Source organism: Dermacentor variabilis, chromosome 7 (genome assembly GCF_050947875.1).
Source record: "Dermacentor variabilis isolate Ectoservices chromosome 7, ASM5094787v1, whole genome shotgun sequence".
Classification (NCBI taxonomy): domain Eukaryota; kingdom Metazoa; phylum Arthropoda; class Arachnida; order Ixodida; family Ixodidae; genus Dermacentor; species Dermacentor variabilis.
The window spans coordinates 73,846,167-73,866,328 of record NC_134574.1 but is presented as its reverse complement, the minus strand read 5'-3'; the positions used below and the strand labels follow the sequence as shown (position 1 = coordinate 73,866,328).

Genomic DNA, 20,162 nt, shown 5'->3' with positions numbered 1-20,162 from the left:
AAAAAAACAGCATACAAATCTGAAGAGCAGTTCTTGAGATATCACCTTCCCCAGCACCACTACTAGCAAAAAAATCAATTCCAAGAAAACAGGCCTTAAACATGAACACGCGTTTTTCTATTAGAAACTCCTGCGGAGCTTCTAATTAGCTCTTGCGGCTCCAGGCACACTCAATGTGTCGGATTTTGGACTGGCGACAGCCGACAGCACAGTTCCGCCACTGAAAAGCATCTACGCAGTTGGCACTCGCTGGGCAAGATTGGAAGTTCGATGCTCGTACAAGTAGCATATCGCGCTCCTGCGCACCGAACATCTGCACTGTCTTGGGCTTTGCCGGCATCGCGTGCAGCAAAGAACTAGCGAAAAAAAAAAAAAAAAGAAATCTGGGAAAATAATCTAAAAGATAGCGCAGGGCCATGAGCAGCTTGCAAGCAGGCATCTGTTGAGGCGGACGGAGCAAGGCAATGAACAAGGGGCAACAACGACGAGCGCGGCATCAACAGGAGCCACCGCCGCCCGCGCAGCATCCAATGGCAGACGCACTTTAGCCTGCGGGATTTGAACGCGCTGCTCCGGCCAATCAGCGCTCCGCATCGCATTGTGGGAAAATGCTGATAGCGCCTCAACTGCGCCAACGTTGCCATTTTGCAAGGTGGCAAAACAGAGACAAAGAATTTACGGTCAAAACGACACCAAGATGGCGTGGGCAGACTGAATGGGTCGGGAATGGCGCGCGCGCGAAGTTTGACTTTATTTCGGCATTTTCACGTGTTTTGTGGGCTGTGGTGGCCTCAAAAGTAGCATTTTTTTGGGTACTTTGCGGTCGAATAAGGTGCTGATAATTAGAGAAGAGGTAGTTTATGAGACATACAACCAAAAAATATTGTTTTTAGAAAATAGACTTTTTTGCTAATTTTTGGCTTTCGAGGGCCGCATCCCCCCTTAATTCGACCCTGACGGGACCGACAAAACTGATCCAATTCTTCAACATGTTGAATTAAACAAGAGGTATGAAAAACATCAAAATGAACTGTCCAATTAGTTTGGCAGTATTTGCCCAATTCCATGATGCCCCCAAATCAAATGCTTTCTATGTGTCCAAAGTAGAAAACTAACTAAGTCGAAGGGCAAATCTCCACAAGGCTTCCATTATTTATGGCCCGGCGGGCCATAACTTACGTTGTGTGTTTAGTGTGCTTACGTCAGGAAACATGGGGGGCGCACGTGACGGTTTTCTTCGTCATGGCAACTGGAACAGCAGCTGCGCAGCTCCTCCTCCCCTCTGTCCTTATTCTTATCGCGGAGTTAGTGCAGTCTCAAAATGTGGGCCACGTGCGTAGGTATGTGCCGCTGGGCATGTGGTGCTCACCGACAAACCTCCGATTCCACTGGGTATGCGCATACTTCCAGAAGGCGCGGCATATTCAGAGAAAAGCACAAGAGAGGAGTCCGACTGCAGTATGTGATGCATTTTAACTATTTGCACATTCTGTTAGGCACGGAAGATTAGTTTTGCCCAAATTTTTGGGGGGGCAGCCAGCTATGTGTACGTAATTGAGGATGTCAACAAGGTGACAGCAATCGTAGTAAAGCCACAGAGGTATGGCGAGGAGTGCCCACTTCTTGTATGGTTTCCTACCTTGACAGATTTCTTGGCATACTGGTCAAGGGCACGCCCCTGGCTCTTGAAGATCTTGACGTTGGCGGCAAGCAGGTCCTTGCGCTCCATGCCCTCCTTGCGGGGCATCGAGCCCACCAAGAAGGCGACGTCAATGCCAGCGAAGGCAACCTTCTCATCATCCGTGGCCACCACATCTGCATTCGCAAAAAAAAAAGTTTTATAGAACTTGCTGTCATGTGGGGGACTACTAAAGGTGGCAATAAGTTGTTGAAATCAAAGTCACTGACTTTACGGGTAGGTCTCCAGACACTTGCTACCAGACATTCACAGCTAAGCCAATGTGATTGTGGCAGTGATGGATATGTAGCACACAAAATTTTTCAAATGAGTGTTTGGAGCAGGCAAGTTCATTGTATGCAACAGCAACTGATGACTTTTAAGCAGGTGGTAAACACAGTCGGTATGTCACTTCATAACAAGAAGTGCGCAAAGCCAAAATGCCTAAAAGCCTCATATTTGAACAGCAATAGCTCGTACTATGTGCTTTGGATGAGATGAGAATCAATGGAGCTGTGTACAGCGAAATACTGATAATTCAAAATCTCTGCATTCGAATTGATGAATAGTCCGAAGAGCTGTCATGGTCCCGTCAAAGTCCTATGTATTTGAATAGAGAAAAACTACAGCGAATTCGAACCCCAAAAGCACTGCAATGGTTAGTTCAAACAAAATTTGTCACTCCCATGGACCACTTTTCGGAGGAACATGAACCAAAGACAAAGGTACGATGAGTCGCTAGCTACCGTAATGTCGCATGGCATAAAAATGATGAGGAAAGCACGCACTCCATTTCCATCCCTCTCACAAAAGGAAACAGCCCACTAGCACGCTGCACGCTCAAGCGCCTGCCCCAACGACCCCGTTTCCCCACCCCACACTTCTAGAGCTCGCTCGATCACGTCATCTCCAACACTGGACATGTGAGAAGACGGCGGGCGTCAAGCCACCATCCTTTTCTGCTTGCCCTCTCATGTTATCCTTTGCACCCCTAGAAAACGGTGCACGAGCTGCGATCTGATTGCACTCTAACTTTATATGGAACCTATGCTCTGATCGTCCCGCACTGAAGGAGCAAAGGTAAAGACTTTTTCAATGCGAGCACAGTGACTGTTTTGGTTTGGCATGTTGTACTGTACGATCGATTGGGTGCTATATTTAAAGGGGGCTCTCGTTAGTTCAGACACCGTTTTATTCCAATAAATGTCTGGTCTCCTTGGAATTCAAATTAACAAGATTCTACTGTATTTCTTGCACACACAAACACACACACACACACACACACACACACACACACACACACACACACACACACACACACACACACACACACACACGCATGCACCCACACACACAAATGTAATGTCAGTTTTCATGAAATTAACCCTTTCCATGCAAACTTGTGTTTTGAGAAAACCACAAAAATCTTCTGATCCTAGTGAAATTTCAATGTCAGCAGTCCACTTGTTATTTTACGATGTCTGTTACCTTTTTTTCATATTTTTGAACGACTAATATGCATGACCACAGAAACAGCCTACAGGTAATTTTTTTTTAGGTGCACCAAATTTTTTTAAGATTGTCTATGGCAGACAGCACAGTTCTAACCCTTGATCTACATTACTTGATGAGGCATCCATTACTTCTGCTAAAAATAAAAATGATCAATTGAATAATTAGTGTAATTATGTTCTGGCAATGCTCTACGTTACGCAGCGACAAGGACAACACCAAAGAGCGCTGGGACGCGGCCCTCCGTAGCTCCGAACTAGAACAGACATGGGCAGTCTATTGGCCCCACGATGCGGTCGAGAGGCTAGGCCTTTCGGTCCCAACGTAGGGGCGGCCCGCTTCGGGCTAGGACACTAGCGCGACCTAAAGGGCCTGAATAAAGTTTTTTATATCATAGCATACCATACGTCCCCAGAGGAGAGGCAGGCCACCAGAGGCTCGAAGCCTTCTTTGAAATCGTCAGTGCTGAGCTGAAGCCAGGGTGCCTACCAAGTTGACATTTCCAATTTCCCCGAGTTTTCCAGGTTTTCCCTGAGCGCCTTTGCAAAATTACCTGAGTAATGAAGAACTTTGTTTTATGTGAAGACAGGCTGACACCATGTCGCCCGAAACTCTCACTCTCTAGTAAATGCGAAAAAATAAAAAAAACTTGATCCAGTTTGAATAGAAAGGAGTAGTGTTTATTTTGAGCAAAAAGACAGAAGGGAGGGGTTAGCAAAATGCATAGCAAATAAAATGTCTCGAAAAAATGGTAAAACCCACTGCGAAATGAGTCAAACATTTTCAAATATGAATAAAAACGAGATGCTTACAGAAGCAAATATTTTCGAATATGAGCTGTTTCTATCAACTGATAGCAAGCTCACTGGCACAAGGCCCAAACTTTGTCACAATTGAGATTCTCTCTCAACAGCTCGTAAGTCAACCTCAACTGCCCTGACATACTCTCAGCTCACACACGACGCCTCAGTGTTGCGTTTCACTGCTATAAAAAGTTTATTTTGGTTTGGATGAGGGACACCTGCATCTTGGCAACAGCCAACACAATTTTTTTTTTCTGAGCTCAAGCTCCTTCAAAGAAGCGGCGGCATGCTTCCTTTCCCGTTCATTCCTCAATGTGTAAGTCCTTTCTGTTCTTGTCCTGCTTCCGCTGTGTGTTTGCCCCATGGACCATTTGAAGCATCTTGGTCAGTTGTACAGTCAACGTCCGATTTTTCGGACTCCCTAGGGGCCGCAAAAACGTCAGAAAAATCGGCCAGTTGGAAGAAATGAATGCCTGTCGTTTACTGCAGCTACGGGCTCAAATCGCCACAGGGACATCAGAAAAAAGCGCTGAAGGCCTGCCAGTACAAGTATTAGGCATATCGGTGCTCGTACTGTGAGAGGAGATACCGGGTGCATGCGTGTATAATTAAGGAATACATACTGTGTCTCATGGCAATTGCCCCTTCCCACGCTTGTTATGCTTCACCGACCGCAATACTTTTGTGTATGCTTCACCAAAGAACATTTCTGTTCAGAGGTGAAGCTGACTTTCAGGAACTGCCCCCCCCCCCTATTATGCAACGCACCATACTTTCTGAGCTTCGAAGCCAATCACGAGGACCAGAAGTCAGTGCCACTGCTGACAGCGACGAATCCTTTCAATGAAAAACACGACATCCAATGGCAAGAAACTTAATGATGAATGTCAAAGCAGCTATGCCTAGTGTTGCCGCAGTGGTGGGTATGGCTGCCAGTGGATCTGTGTGCATAGCACCAGTTCAAGGCGGCAAGGTAATCAAAACTGCAGCGGTGGTGGTTTTAATGCTGTTTCAGACCTGCAGTCATGGCAAAAAGTCAGGAAAATCAGACGGCGAATGGTTCTTGCATCCGAAACTTCACATGTTCATATACGTTGACTCTGTGGGGTACGCGGTGGTGCTGCGAAGCCATCCGAATTATCAAGCGTCCGGAAACTCTTCGTTGACTGTACCCCGGCAACTCTTACAGCCGACGACATGGTGTCAAAGAGGATTCGTTACGATTCTTATCTGTTACTCGAGCCAGCATTACCGCAACTTTCATTCCCTTTCAATAAAATTACGCCTAATTTTCTCTGATAGAAGCACAAATTGCCTGAGTTTTTCCCAAGTATTTCCAGACTATTCAAAATCCCTGAGAATTCTCAGTTTTCCTGGTTGGTAGATACCCTGGAAGTTCTGAACACAGCTCACCCGAGCTGCCCAAGCAGCAAAGGCAAGCAGCAAATCAAACAGAAATGCTAACTCCGTATTTAACATCAAGCTTACTCATGACCTACAGTATTTACCCTAATCTAATGCGCAACTTTTTTCCGATAAAACAGGTCCAAAAGTTGCACGTGTCTTAGAATAGAGTATGACCTTAAATCTGCATTACCATATCGCCATCGGCATTTCAATATGGCCGCCTCGCACTCGCTTCGAGCCTAGCTGCTTCCTCCATGTGCTGCAGTACGTGTGCTTAGGCAATGCTTCCGTTGGCTTAGGTTAGTGCACCGTCCGTCTTCCTATTTTCTGCGTTTGCTCTATCAGCATGGAAGTGCCAATTGCAAAGACGTACAGAGTTCAACACGATGCCGCAACTGAAGGCGATCACGTGTGCAGAGACAAACGGAAATCAGGCCACCCCCCCCCCCCCCCATCACGGGCATTCGGAGTTCCCGAAACTTGCATCCAGCACTGGCACAAACACGAGAGGCGTTTTACTCCGGTGGCTGCTACGTATGACGTGGCCATGTGGCCCCTATCTTGAAAGCAATCTGCGACGGAGACAAGAGTCTACACGTCTAGGCGCACTGCGCCATGTTCTCGTCGCTTCATCTGCATCAAAGCGAGGCCACACAAAGGTTAATTGCCTCGCTCCTGCTACCGCACTCACTCCAGCGTTTTGATAAAGAGTTCCCGCAGTCACTGAGCGAGATGTATTCATGTTTCCTTGTGCGTGCGCGACACCATGCTTAATTTAGCTAGTAAGCGAAAGTTAAGTTTATACGGCTGATAAAACTACTATCCTTACTTTTCGTATAACTGTCTACTAATTTGCTATTGTAATCAATGCTTCACCTTTTGGGCGAAACTGCTACTTTCTTCATTTATCGCAATTTTAGTGCATTGGGAGCAAATCTTCGTTATCTCCACATGAAAGTTTTACTTCTGTATGAAAGAATGAGGTGTGCAGTACTGTAAAGGACTCCTTTTTTAGGTCATGGCAAATGGGTGCGCGTTACAATCGAGCAATTTTTTCTTTCCTTTTTTTGATTGTGGAAAACGGTGTGCGTTACAATCGAGGGTGCATTAGAATCGAGTAGATACGGTAGTTTAAGTGCTCAGACAGCCCACTCGTGCACAAGGTTTGTTTGTGCAATATTGAACCTAGTAATTATAAACCGTGATTTTTATAAATATAAAGTTTTAATTGAAAAGGGCCTGTGTGATCATCATCTTGGCAGTGTAACTATTCCTCTAATCAACTGTGTCACTACCAAACGCACAATCGTACGAAGCTTCAAGGATTACTCAAGATCTAACGATGCCTCTATTGTAGAATACATGGAAAGTTGTCACACAGACATTATTGAAAAGGAGGGAGATGTTGATGCGCTATGGAACAGATTTGCTGAAATGTGCCATCACTGCACAAACCCTTTCGTACTGACCAAATGTAGAAAGATTTCTAAAAAACACCTTGGATTACATGTAAAATTATCCATTGAAAACGTAAATTAATATGACTGAAAAATCCCCGATCCCTGATCCGCTGTTTATCATGGACTTAAAATAAATTTGGTATGCGCTGTACACAAACAAAAGGATTTTCACTTCAAAACAAGCCTACCAAACTTTTTAAATAACCATCCTACTAAGTTCTGGAACTTCCTAAGTGACTGCAAGAGGCAGGTACCGCAGATCTTAGTTATTGGAAAAATAGTTACAGATGTAGAAGTCATTACGGAGCACTAACATTTTTCATAGTGTCTTTGCTAGGATAAGTCTTACACCTGACCACAGAGTGTTTCAATGCCTTATCAAAGAGTGTTTCAACCCACTGATGTTGACTTCATGTCATACTCTGGTGTAGCTTCAATGATTTTGAACTTGAACACAAGATCGTCTTGTGCTACAGACAACATACCTAATGTATTTCTTCGTAGTTATGCAGAAATTATCCCTCATTTTGTCATTGTGCTGTCTCGATGTTCAGCGTTAACTGCAAAACTACCTAGTCATTGGATGAGGGCTTGTGTAGTTCCCATCTTTACATCGTACTACAAAGACAACCATTTACTCTTTAGAAAATTACCATCCTATCTCATTAACATCACCTATTTCTAAAATGCCTGAACACGTAATAGCTAAACGCATTGCGGAATTTCTTAACAAAACTCTATACGAACCAACTTTCAGCATGGCTTTAGAAAGAGTTATTCAACCGTAACTCAAGTCACAGTGGTTCACTCATTTGCAGAAACTCTGGATAAGAATGGTCAAATGGACGCCATGTTCCTTGATTTTAACAAGGCATTTGACAAATTTATTCATCACAACCTAATTACGACACTTAAGGACATTAATCTGCCAGATATATTTATTGCATGGATTAAACACTACTTGACAAATCGTGCCCAATTTGTTTCAGTAGATGGGAACAATTCGAACTTTCTTGCTGTAACATTAGGCATGCCCTAGGGCAGTGTTTTGGGGCCATTGTTGTTTTTTCTTTATATAAATGACACTGTTAGCATAGTACTACCAAGTACTCAAATCAAACTGTTCGCAGATGATTGTGTGCTTTTTCGTCAATTTACTTGTACTAATGATCAACAGAATTTGAATTTAAATCTTCATACCATATTAAGCCGGTGTGATGAACACGTTAGGGCTCTAAACGCACAAAAAACTGTTTATCTTTGTGTAACTCATACAAAAACAACTCTTGATTTCACGTACAACCGAAGTTCAACATCATTACAACAGGTAACCAACTACAAATATCTCGCCGTAATGTTAACTACCGTATTTACTCGCATAATGAACACACTCACGTAATTAACGCAGCCCCCATATTTCCAATCAAGAAGTATGTATCGTTTTTCTCGCATAATGATCGCACCCTGAACTTGCTGCTGTGAAGTAGGAGACACGGTACAATTGGTGTCCAGCGGGTGCGATTATGTCAGACGCTGCATCTACTACTTCTCTTGCGATAGCAATTATGTGGACGCTCCAGCGCATTTTTGCCGTTGCCGTCACCGCACGGTGTAGGTATGAGTGAAAGTGCGCGAGGGAAGCCGATGATCGCGGCTCTATCTCGCGCCATCTTTCATCGTGCAGAAGACCCTGGGGGAGGGGAAGCAACGGCGTTGTACTCTGGCAGCAGCTGTGCATTGCACAATTGTGCCCGAGGGGTGCCGACGATTGCAGCTGTCTTCCACGTCCAAGGGAGGAAAGTGGGAAAGAAACACACTGTCTTCCGTTGCGCACATGGCGCCGGGGGGAAGAGAGGGAGGAGGACATGGCGTTTTGCTCCGGCAGCAACTCCATGGCTGCAGCACACCATATCTTGAACGCCATCTAGATCCGGGGCTGAGTCTATGGCGGCTCATACCTTTGTGCGTGCTGTGTTCTTGCTGCTCACTTTGCATTGAAGCGAATGTTTGCAAGTTTATACGGCCAATAAAACTACTATCCTTACTTCCTGTAGCTCTACACACATTTGCTATCGCAATCGATGTTTCGCATTTCAGGTGAAACTGACTTCTTTAGAGGTGGCTGCGAAAAAAAAAAAAAGATCGCTCAAAATTTTACCCCTAATAATGAATGCATTCTCCAACATTGCGGATATTTTTCGGGGGGAAAAGTGCATTCGTTATGCGAGTAAATACAGTGATGACTTGTTTTGGAACCTACACAGACAACATATGCTCTGCCACCTTCCATAAGTTGTGTTTTCTAAAACATAAGCTTAGAAATTCTCCTTCTAACATTAAGCTACTCAGTTACTTTACATATACAAGACCTAAACTCGAATACTTCTGTGTTGTATGGGACCTCTTCACTAAAGCTAACATAAAAAGACTTGAAGCTGTACGAAGAAAGGCTGTTAGGTTTGTTTATTCTTAATTTAAAATTACAGACTCCTCGTCTGAACTCACGGCTGCGAACACTGAAAAACTTGAACTATAATGAAAAAAGAACCACCTCAACTTTCTTTACATACTTCTTGACTATAAGTTAGCCCTTGACCTGCATGCATATCTATTTCCTCTGTCCACTAGACATACAGAACATCACGCCCATTTTTTAACCCCATATTTTTCTAAAACTAATACTTTTCAGCATACATTTTTTCCTGCATACTATATTAGAATGGAACCGTCTAAGTGACCTTAGTCAATTTTCTGTGACCTACAGCTTTGATACGTACTGTTAATTGGTGTTATGTTTCAATTTTGCGTAATATTTTCCCATGGTATGTACTGTTTATGGATAATACCTACTGTTAATTGGTGTTACATTTCCATTTCGCATAATGTTTTCATATGGTTATCTTATGTTTATGCTGTTATCTTGCCTCCTGTACCTGTCCTGCTTGGAGCGACTCTTCGTCTGCAGTATGAAAAAAATAAAACACCAAACAAATAAATAAATATATAAATGTAATTGCTTACTCGAAATGAAAAAAAAAATTGTCCACTGACACCCCAATCCCGGCATTAAAATAGGCGGCTGTTGTCATGCAGCCACCCGTCTTTGCTCCACCATTTTAAAACCCATAAGATCCCAGACTTGCACTCGCATTTCACCCAACCACAGCGCTGCCAAAATGTTTTTACAGAAGCTGGCACCATCTAGTAGCACAACATGCACATGAAAATATTAAAACGCCAGCCACTTGTCGGTTGCCAAAAGCATGCGGCTCACCCTTCAAGAGGGGGAAGGCACAGTCCACCAGCTCCATGACAACGCCATTGAGGACCCCCATCATCATGGGGATGTCCAGCAAGTGCAGAACCACAGGCTGCAATGTAAGAACAGCAGCCACCGCCATTTGGTGACTTTACCTCGTAACTAGCAAGAATAAACGAGCTATATTTTTATCATTTGTTTTTTTTTGCTTTAAGTTGTCAAGTTCTGCAGAAATATGCAATGTGGAGGAAAAGTCACGAAAGCTAGAGCTGACATCAACACGAGAAAAGCACGTAGCTACAATGAAGCCTGTACGGCAGTGCTTGCTTTAGGGTTAGTCACTGACTGAAGAAAGTAAGCGCAGTGTGAGCAAGATATGCAAGAAAAGCAATGGCACAAGCACACTGCTCATTACTGGCTTAATTAGGAAGCGTGATATAAGTACCAATATAACCAGCACACAATAACCAACTGGCAGCCTGCTATCAAAACATAGTGTTCATCTTGTTGCCTTTGTCATGCCTGTCTTGTTCACTTCTTGAAGACAAGGTCTTCTTTGCAGAGTTCACTCGGGTTTGGCATATCTGAGATCTGGGTATCTTGCAACCACTTCCAGAAAAAAAAAGAAACTTTTACACCTCTAGAGTGCCGCAGCAAGTCACAAAAGGTAACAAAGTGTAGGTTCTCAACTGGACAAGAATCAAGAATTAGTTGTTACTGAGGTGAAACTAGCGCCATGGGCGTAATTAGTGCAGATATAGTAGAAAATTAACATTACACCATAGACGGCACATTTTTGGGATGGGCCCACTTGTCCCCTTGGTCAAAAAAAGAAGAAAGGGTCAAGTAAGTGTCGATGCTAAAGACAAAGTCGATGTAACTGTGCCAGAAGTACCGCACGAACCAGTTTTGAAGTTTATTTTTTTTACCACATAAGTAAACTGATGTACAGAGGCGGTGGGGATGGCAGGATAAAAGCTGCATAACAGTAGCTTGACTGGTCCCACCTCCTCGTGAACAGGCAGCAACATGACAACATATTTGTTGTACATACTTGTGGCAAGATAAAAAAAGAAAGACATATACAGCAAGAGCAAAAATGTCACAACTTTGAAACGGCATAGAAACATTTTTCGTGTGACACATGAAAAAAGTAACATTTAAAAAAGTATTTCCAGTGACGTGTTCTTGGATACACAATGTATGTTCTCATCACTTAGTTTGTATGTGTTAAGTGCTGATGGAAGACAGTAGGGGAATGTTTGAAGATACTAAGTGATCATCAAGATACTAAATGAGCAAATAGTAAACACAATAAAGTGACAAAGAAATAAATAGATATAAGCAACATGTGACAATCAAATTGTTTGAACCATGATGTACAACAGTGTGGTCTTTAGCGTTGACACTTTTTTTACCCTTTACTTCTTTTTAGTAATGCCTTCCAAGCAAAAGGTGTTTGGAGAGCTGTGGTAACATTTTGTATGGTAAATTAAACTATAACTTTGTAGTTTTCGAGTACACTTATTTTCCTGAGGTCTTATACGAGTTCAATTGCAACTACACACAGCTTTGTTTTTTTGTTTTGCTTGAGTTGCCACGTGGCGAAATGTTACTATGAAACTAAATATAACCATTCAGGCCTGTTTCATAGACATACTGCAATAGTGACTTATACAATGTGTTGTCTATACTCCACCTTTCATAGTCTTCAGCTTGATCACTGTTTGAAGACTATGAAAGATGGATCATGGACTATGCGCTAGTTATAGCCAAATTTTAACTTTCTGTCTCATAATATTCCGCTTTATTTTTCTCAATTGAACTTCAAGCAGAGTTGCACAATAGCTGAAAGCAAGATACGGAAGAAACAGAACATCCAAAATTGTACTCGTCGTAAATAAGCAAGAAACTTAGAAACACACATGCTCAGAATGTTCAGTAACAGGCAGACATATAATAAATTCAGTAATTAAATAAGGCATACACTGAAAGTACAATTACCTCTGAATCGTGCATAAAGCATTTTCTCTCTTAACTCCACATGTAGAAGCAGTGAACAAAGAAGGCCATGCACAGAGGCTTAATGATGCAAGTCAACCAACTTGTGTTTTTGTGCAAGAGCCTTTTGAAAAAACTGGAGAGCTGTATCCAACTTGACTCACCTGGTCACAACCGAACACCTGGCCCCTGGCAATGATGGGCACCAGCGAGTAGGCAATCTGGCCTGCTGCGCCAGTGACGAGCACCCGGACAGGATCCTTAGACTGCACAGATGAACAGTCAAGCAAGTACAGATTAGCATACAAAGTGTCTCGAACCTGGCAACCTAGTTTCTGTGTGTGGCACAAGCCATTATATTAGCCAAGTCACTACTTCAAACAACCCACTTCGTGTGGTATGTGCGGTTGAGCCCTTTCCATTCCATGAAAGAGCTGTTTTTTGTCTGTGCACTTGTGGCAAATAAGACTAAGGACAAGCTCAGCTTGTCAACAGTTGCATAACTAATGGCAACTGGGTGAGTTGGTGTGGCAACGTGATGAAACAGCATGCGCTCATCTTCGTTGCTGTTCTGTACTTGCAAGAATTCCATTAGACTTGTTTATGTGTACTTGTGTGGTGCAGGTATCACTGCTTGCCTTGTGTCCTTGTGTTTATTGTACACCCTACAGTATATATCAATGCCAGCTCACCTAACTTTCAGTTCTGCAGATATCTGGACTCCACGCCAGAACTGCAATAATGTTTTAGTTACACATGTACAATTTACAACTACTCAGTATGGGAACTCGTTATGCTACAGAACAGCAGCAGCATCATCACAGCTGAGAATAAGGTAGAGGGTAGACAGCATAACTGACTGTGGACCAGCTGGCTGGCCTCAAGCCCGGAACTTCTCTAAACTGTGCAGCAAGGCTAAGGGGTAGGCCAGTTGGGAAACCACGAGTACAGCAGACAACTTGTTTACCTCTAGTTCCCTGTCCCATGTCGATTCTGCACTTAAACTCTACCAAACTGTACAGTGGATCTTGAGAAACGCACAGCAGTTTTAGAAGTTCTCTTGGCACAGATTCATTAACATCAAAAACGGTGGAAAAAGAAACTCCGCCCTATGGCAACATGCTCGTGCCACCAGTACACATTAAAAAAACTCTACCACTGCATTTTTTACCGCCACAGCAGTTAACAGCTCGAGAGTGGGTCTGATGTCTCGTCTTTTCCGTCACATCCATGACAACTCCTGTCATCATACAGTCATTGTCATCACTGCGTCGTCGCTGCACCACCACCTCATTCTCAGCTTCATCCTCACAAGTTATACAAAACAAACTCTTCCCACCACCATCGCCACTGGAATTTGAACTTGCGCTCCTGTAGCAATGCACACTTGGGAGTCAAATGTGCTAGCCACTACCCTAAAAATTAAATTATGGGGTTTTACGTGCCAAAACCACTTTCTGATTATGAAGCACGTCGTAGTGGAGGACTCCGGAAATTTTGACCACCTGGGGTTCTTTAACGTGCACCTAAATCTAAGTACACGGGTGTTTTCGCATTTCGCCCCCATCGAAACGCGGCCGCCGTGGCCGGGATTCTATCCCGCGACCTCGTGCTCAGCAGCCTAACACCATAGCCACTGAGCAACCACGGCGGGTAGCCACTAACCTATTGCCCTGTTTTGACGCTTAGTAATGCCCGTTGGCAAGATCACGAGATTGGCAGCCAGCCCCTACAACCTGTGCAAGAGTACTTTTTGTCTAGGTCGATTACTCAGAAGGGACCCTCATCATGAGAAGATAATATACAGAAGAATAAAAATGAGTTGGAGTACATAAGGCCAGCATTACCAAATCATGACCAGCAGCTTAATGCTATCCTTAAAAAAAAAAAGAGTGCACATTCTACCGGTACTAACATATGGGGCAGAAACTTGCGGGGTTAGCAAAGATTTGAGAAAAAGTTATGGGTTGCATAAAGAGCGCTGGAATAAAAAATTTTAAGCGTCAGATTAAAAGACAAATAAAAAACATTGTAGATTAGAGAGCAAATAGAGCTAACTGACAGGTCATGTATAACATGGGGTAGATAAAAATTGGTCTCTTAGAGTTAAGGAATGGGTGACAAAGGAAGGTAAGCATACATGAGGATGGCAAGAGAATTAGGTGGTGATAAAATGAGAAAATTTACAGGCTCCATTTGGAATTAGGTAGCGTAAGACACAGGTAATAATTGGAGATCACTGGGAGCAGCTTGTCCTGCATGGGCATAAAAGTAGGATGATGAAATTGTGCAGAGCTTCAGCTGCATACAGAGTGGTGGCATGTGTGCAAGTATCTTGGAGGCCACAACAGGCAATACAGTAGCAGACGGTAACAACATGTGCATCACGAAGTTGTTTTTGAGAGGAAATAGCAGCATCAGTTGCAAGAGCCTGGTGCTGTCACACTAAACGAGTTGCAGGAATCGCTGAATTCAATCGAGTCCTCTTTTTACGCACCATATGCGCATCAGCCAATGCTGAAGCAGAGGTCTCATTGGCAGTTTGCTCAACTGTATGCAATACTGTGTCACCATTATTACCTTCATTAGTACTACTGGTGTTGTCTGGGAGTCTCCAGTTGCAAAATAAATGCTGCAAGAAGTTAAACACACTTCAAAAGACAAGTGCTATATTTTGCCTACATAGCTGGAAAGACAAATAGTACCAATGTCAGTTACGCTCACCACTGGACATAATTAACAGTGGATGAACAAGGAATGTCATTGGAGCTAAAGTTTAAACAAGGGAATTGCCTTCTGCTTGTTGAAATTGTGGCTTCAGCAACATTCCTTGTTCAACAACTGTTAATCACTTCAACGCTGCACACTTCGGAGAACTTTGCTTCGGAAATAAGCTGCACACACCCACAAACTTACTTGCTTCTGTGCCTCCAGAAAGGGGGCCTTGTGTTGTAGCATCATAGCACCAATAGCATTCATTTTACCCCCCGCACTAGTGTTTCGAACGTTGAACAGAGAAAGACTGCAGCTATTGAGCATTATTTTTTTTCCATGCCAGCAACTAAATCACTGGAGCTGATCCCTACATTCGTTTATGGTCCAGGATTCAAAAGGCAAAGCTTGCTCGTAACTACAATGGGCTGTGTCTGAATAGAGGAATCTTCAATGGCCGAACTACCCATAATAAGCGAGTTGTATGCTCTGAATCGCAACAGGTGGCAAGAAGCAACAGAGTAGAGCTATAGCAGGCTAAAGCTTTCAAGAAATCAAGCTTCTATTTCTTTCTTCTAGTGTTGCCAACTGTTGGTGAGGTGGCAGCTGTTCCAGCTGATACTCTTCTAAAATGCTAAGTGGTGCTACAGACATCTCAGTATATTTTTTTCCTCATTCCAATTTTTTACAAGAAATTAACTGTTATCATTTAGGCCCTTTCCATGTTCAAACTTTATTTTAGTGTTGTGGCTTTGCACTCCTGCATATATTGTGCGTGAACTGCTTGTCATGTTGTTACTGGTATCTTGTTATCTTATGGCTTTCACGCATGCCAACTTTTGCTTCTTTGCTTGCCCCTGCAACTCATGCCATACTGGCTACTACAGCTGCAGCATGTCAAAATGAATTGCTAAATAAATTGAGGTGTGGTCACCGTGCAAAGTGAATGAAGACGGCAGAGTACCTGTATTGCACCTCACCAGAAGGCAAGCTGTGTTCGTGTTCGCTATAGTGATCTTGAATGCACCTATGAAAAACTAAATCTGGTGTTCTCACATGCACAGGGTCTCTCACTAAGATTACTATACCAAACTCAGGTGCTGGAATTTTTCAACTACCATGGAAATGATGATTACATGGATATGTCAATAATCGAGCTTGTGGCTTCAAACGTTCTTGCAGCTTTATTTAGTATGCTATATCTGCCGTCATTAGGCAAAATTTCAAGGCAATGCTACTTTTGTAAACGCAGCAGGCAATAAGACGATGCACACATGCATGTTCACTACAAATTGTTGCATTTATAGTGAAATGCATTGTTGAAAATATGCAATTTGCAAAGCAACAAAGCCGTTTGAAGACAAGGACAAAGTATAGGCAGATCCATGTATACTGCCCATCATTCACATACGCATGTGCAGACCATGCATGTGCAGAGCAGGCAATCCCAGTATGCACATGAATTGAGATGTGAATTAAGACTGCTACAGCAAAACCATTTGAGAGTTCAGTGCTGTATGTCATATATGAGTGTAACCCTCAGAGTCATGACACCTGTGAGATGAAAAGCAAGCAAAAAAAAAAAAAAAAAAACACTATAATGCATACAGACCTGCCTGTTTCCCTTAAAATAATTAAAAGAAAGATAGAATTACATTTCGCACTTACTGCTGCTCTGTTACTGTTCAAATGTAGTGGCAACATCGCACTTTATGGTCTGGATTGTTCAGTGTAATGCTGCTGCTACTTGCCTAGTTTTTAAGGAAAAGAAAAAGAATTCCAGTTGCCTTGGCCTCTCGTCATAAGTGATGTATAAAACATTGCATCTATGTCGTCACCCGGTCTCTTCTGTCGTTTGTCATGTGGCACAGCAAAGCCTTCAAGAATGGTTTCTACTACATGCTGGGCAGTGCGATGTAGACATACGAGGAATGCAGAGAAAAGAAAATCCACAATTTTTTTTCTTTACACACCAGGGAAGTTGCCATGCCAGCTGCTATATTGAACAATTTGAACCATAAAATGTTATCTCTCTGCCAAATTTAGGCAAGAAAAAAATGGAGGTAAACGTGAAATCTTTGTTTGTGCGATACTAATGGCCAAGAAAAAGTGGCAGTATCGTCCTTCAGGTGACTGCACTAGCATTATGCTTGAACCTCTCATGGTGTTCCAACTATACGCGAGTGCAAGTGTATGCAGATGCAGCATATGCAAGTGCACCAAAATTTCTGGCACCTTAAAAGCTTTGAAACACCATGTAAGGTGTGTAATAATAATAATAATTAATAATAATAATAATAATAATAATAATAAATTAATAATAATAATTTCGCTGCCTGTAAAGCATGGCAAGTGAAATTACATGATTTTCAGATCGTGAGCACTACTATTGTCTCTCACTTCTTAAGCTAAAAGGCATGTGCTGTAGATGAAATGTTTCATTACTTTTGTGTGCACACTGCAATTTCCAATTACTCTGATGAATAATTCAGTCAGGAACATAAGACCTGGTCTGAGCGATTCGGTGGTTAAATAGCACAGCATCTGCCTCCTTGCATATATGACTTAGCTAAATATATAGCATACATGTACATAAATACATATGGAACATCACATGAAAATTTACCTGGAGTGTCCATATAATTGTTATTGCAATAAAACGCAGGTCTCTGTACAGATGCACATATATATAAAAAGAAGAAAGCAATGTGTTAAGAATGTGAGTGCAATGACTGATTGATTGATGCGGTTTACGTCCTAAGGCAACAAGGGGCTATAATGGATGCCACGGTGGAGGGCTCCATTCAACGGTGGCCACGGGAGGTTCTTTAATGTCCACTTAAAGCAAGACACATAAACAGTCTCTAGCACTTAAGATTCACAAGAATGCAGTCGCTGCAGCCAAGAATCAAATGCAATGATGTCATGCTCAGCAGCATACCACAGTCACTGAGCCACCGCAACAGTGTGAGATCACTGATTGAAGTTGTTAAGAAATGTGAACTAGCAGTGATTGTTTAACTCTTTTATCTTGCAACACCTAGAAGCACTTAGATCATAAAATGTCAAGAAATGAGCCCTGCTTGCAGTTCTAGCCATAAAGGCTACAAGTTGCAGATCACATGGGCATTTGGACAAGCAAAACTGCGTAACACTAATGGACTGCCAACTTTAAATATTCATTTTCTGTTCTGCAATGTTTTGAAGCTGAGTCCTCTAAAACATTTGAGGCACTGAATCATTATTAATTGCCTAGTAAAGGGTTCAATGAATATTTGTCTGGTCAAGGACTATAGTGAAATACACAAACTGCAGTCTCTCAGAGTAAAAAGGAAGAAAAGAAAACAGCAGAGCTTGCCGATTCCTCTGGCTTGAACTCGTTTACCGTGACAGCACAAGGACAAAGCGTCACAGGGTGTCCCATTTTGTTGAAAATAACTTCTTTGCAATGCACAAAATGTCCTCATCCATACAGCATTGCCTGTTTATGGCAAGTCAGCTGTGTGGTCATATGCAAGGTGAAGGAAGTTTTGTGATCCATCCTAAAGCAGCACCAAGCTATGAAGGAAACACAAACTGGGTTTATCAGAAAGAAAGCTTTGCAGGTGAAGAAAAATTTGTTCTTGTCTGGGGATTGAATGAGGGGCCAATGCCCTTCGGCTCTACCTTCTAAGCTAACTACGAGGCTACTAGCAAATTGCAGAGCAAGACTGAAGGCATCGCCCACTCAAAGTGGCTGCCTAATAAGATATGAAAAGCCAATACATAAGCTAGCTTTCTCTTAAAGCACATTCCAGAAAAAAAAAAAACGGTATAGTTATGGGCTAAACACTTTAAAGCCTAGCTGTGCAGCCTCTAATTTTCGTGCACATATGACACTACTGAAACCTGTGGAACTACCATACAAAAACCTAATCTAATGAAGCTTTTTTCAAAATTTTCCTTGTGTTATAACTATACCGGATGCTCCCTGCAGATGTAGCAGCTACATAAACCATTCCGATTTTGCGCACAACATAGCGGACAATTAATTGAGGAATGAACAGAGTAGACACGAGGGCAGACTGAAACCTCAAACTAAAGACGTGCACGTTGGTAGGGGGTTTACGCTGTACTTGTGTCTGTCTTGTAAGCCCGCCTTTCCATACCAGGAATAGGCTGTATCTGTCCATAAGCAGGATTAACAGTTTTAACAAGGCAAACACGGCCTCTGTGCACTCCTTTCAAATAGAGCGCTCGCCAATAGCACTCGCACATACTGGCGATGCGAAGCTACTGCCTAACATTCGGCTGCACGGACATGCGGGGGCCACATAGACAAAACACGACGAAAACCGACACTGCGGGTAAACGTGGCGCGAAACCTAAGCTGGTGTCCTTTGCAGTTCTTTCAAGGCCGCACAGTCTTAAGTGCCCGCGATAACAGTCGTCGCCCACACTTCCTAGATCCGGCTAGATCCAGCTCAGTAGATGGTAAGGTAGAGATATACAGCAGCCTCGAATCCCCGCCCGCTATAAATACCGTTCCGCATCGGTTAAACGCCTGCTCCAATACGAGAGGGGCACGACACAAATGCAGTAAACAGTGCGTATGCAAAGCGACCGCCCTAGCTTCTGCTGCGCCTACGTCAACTGTTCATTAGTCGTTCCTTTCATCTCGTTGACGGACACCGGCACAGCGCCCCTATACAGATCTAGACCGACACTTAATTCTGCTGGCTTGCTAGCTTGTATTCGAACACACAGTATAAACAACGCGCACGTATGTACACAAACATTCAGTTGCGTCATTCCCTCTTCACAGCATGTGCGCTATTTAAGCTACATATTAAAGAATGAGTCTTCAAGAACTTCGCACGAAGGCCGAACAAGTGATTGTGCAGCCCCAAGGTCAAAGTCGTTCGGTCCTTCCTCCAAACTTGGACGCTTGGCTTAAAGATTTAATAAGCTCTAACCTGTGCCACTGCATTGCCGGAATCCAACGTAATCCATGTGGCTGAGAAAATAAACGCAGTGCTTACCATGTTGTTGGCGTTTGCAACGACGAGCGAAACTGGACCGGCTTCCCTACTCCTTCTCAGAACGACCGCAAGTCAACAGAGAACGGCGAGAAGCAGAAACTGACCACAGAATGGATTGGCGTTCTCAGCTTAGCTAGGCTTGGCTCCGCCGATCAAGCGTGTCGTGAGATAGCCTTCAAGATTGGGCGGCGCGTGCACGCCACAAAATCTTGGAGGCCATTATTGTAAACGTATGATTTCGATATCGCATCACAGTAGGGCTAGTAGCGCATAAAAAATATTGTTATTGGCTTATTTTCTACTTTTAAC

General features: G+C 43.1%; 1 protein-coding gene across 1 annotated transcript in view; it reads right to left on the bottom strand.

Moving 5' to 3' along the window:
* The window catches only part of Mdh1 (malate dehydrogenase 1), a 33,639-nt gene extending 13,633 nt beyond the window's left edge, over positions 1 to 20,006 (bottom strand). The window contains exons 1-4 of the mRNA XM_075698613.1: positions 19,854 to 20,006; positions 12,285 to 12,386; positions 10,135 to 10,231; positions 1,640 to 1,815 (exon numbers count right to left, since the gene is read on the bottom strand). Coding sequence (XP_075554728.1) covers positions 1,640 to 1,815; positions 10,135 to 10,231; positions 12,285 to 12,386; positions 19,854 to 19,856 — 378 coding nt within the window. The 5' untranslated portion in view covers positions 19,857 to 20,006. The remainder of the gene's footprint in view (positions 1 to 1,639; positions 1,816 to 10,134; positions 10,232 to 12,284; positions 12,387 to 19,853) is intronic.
* Between the last annotated feature and the right edge of the window lie 156 nt (positions 20,007 to 20,162).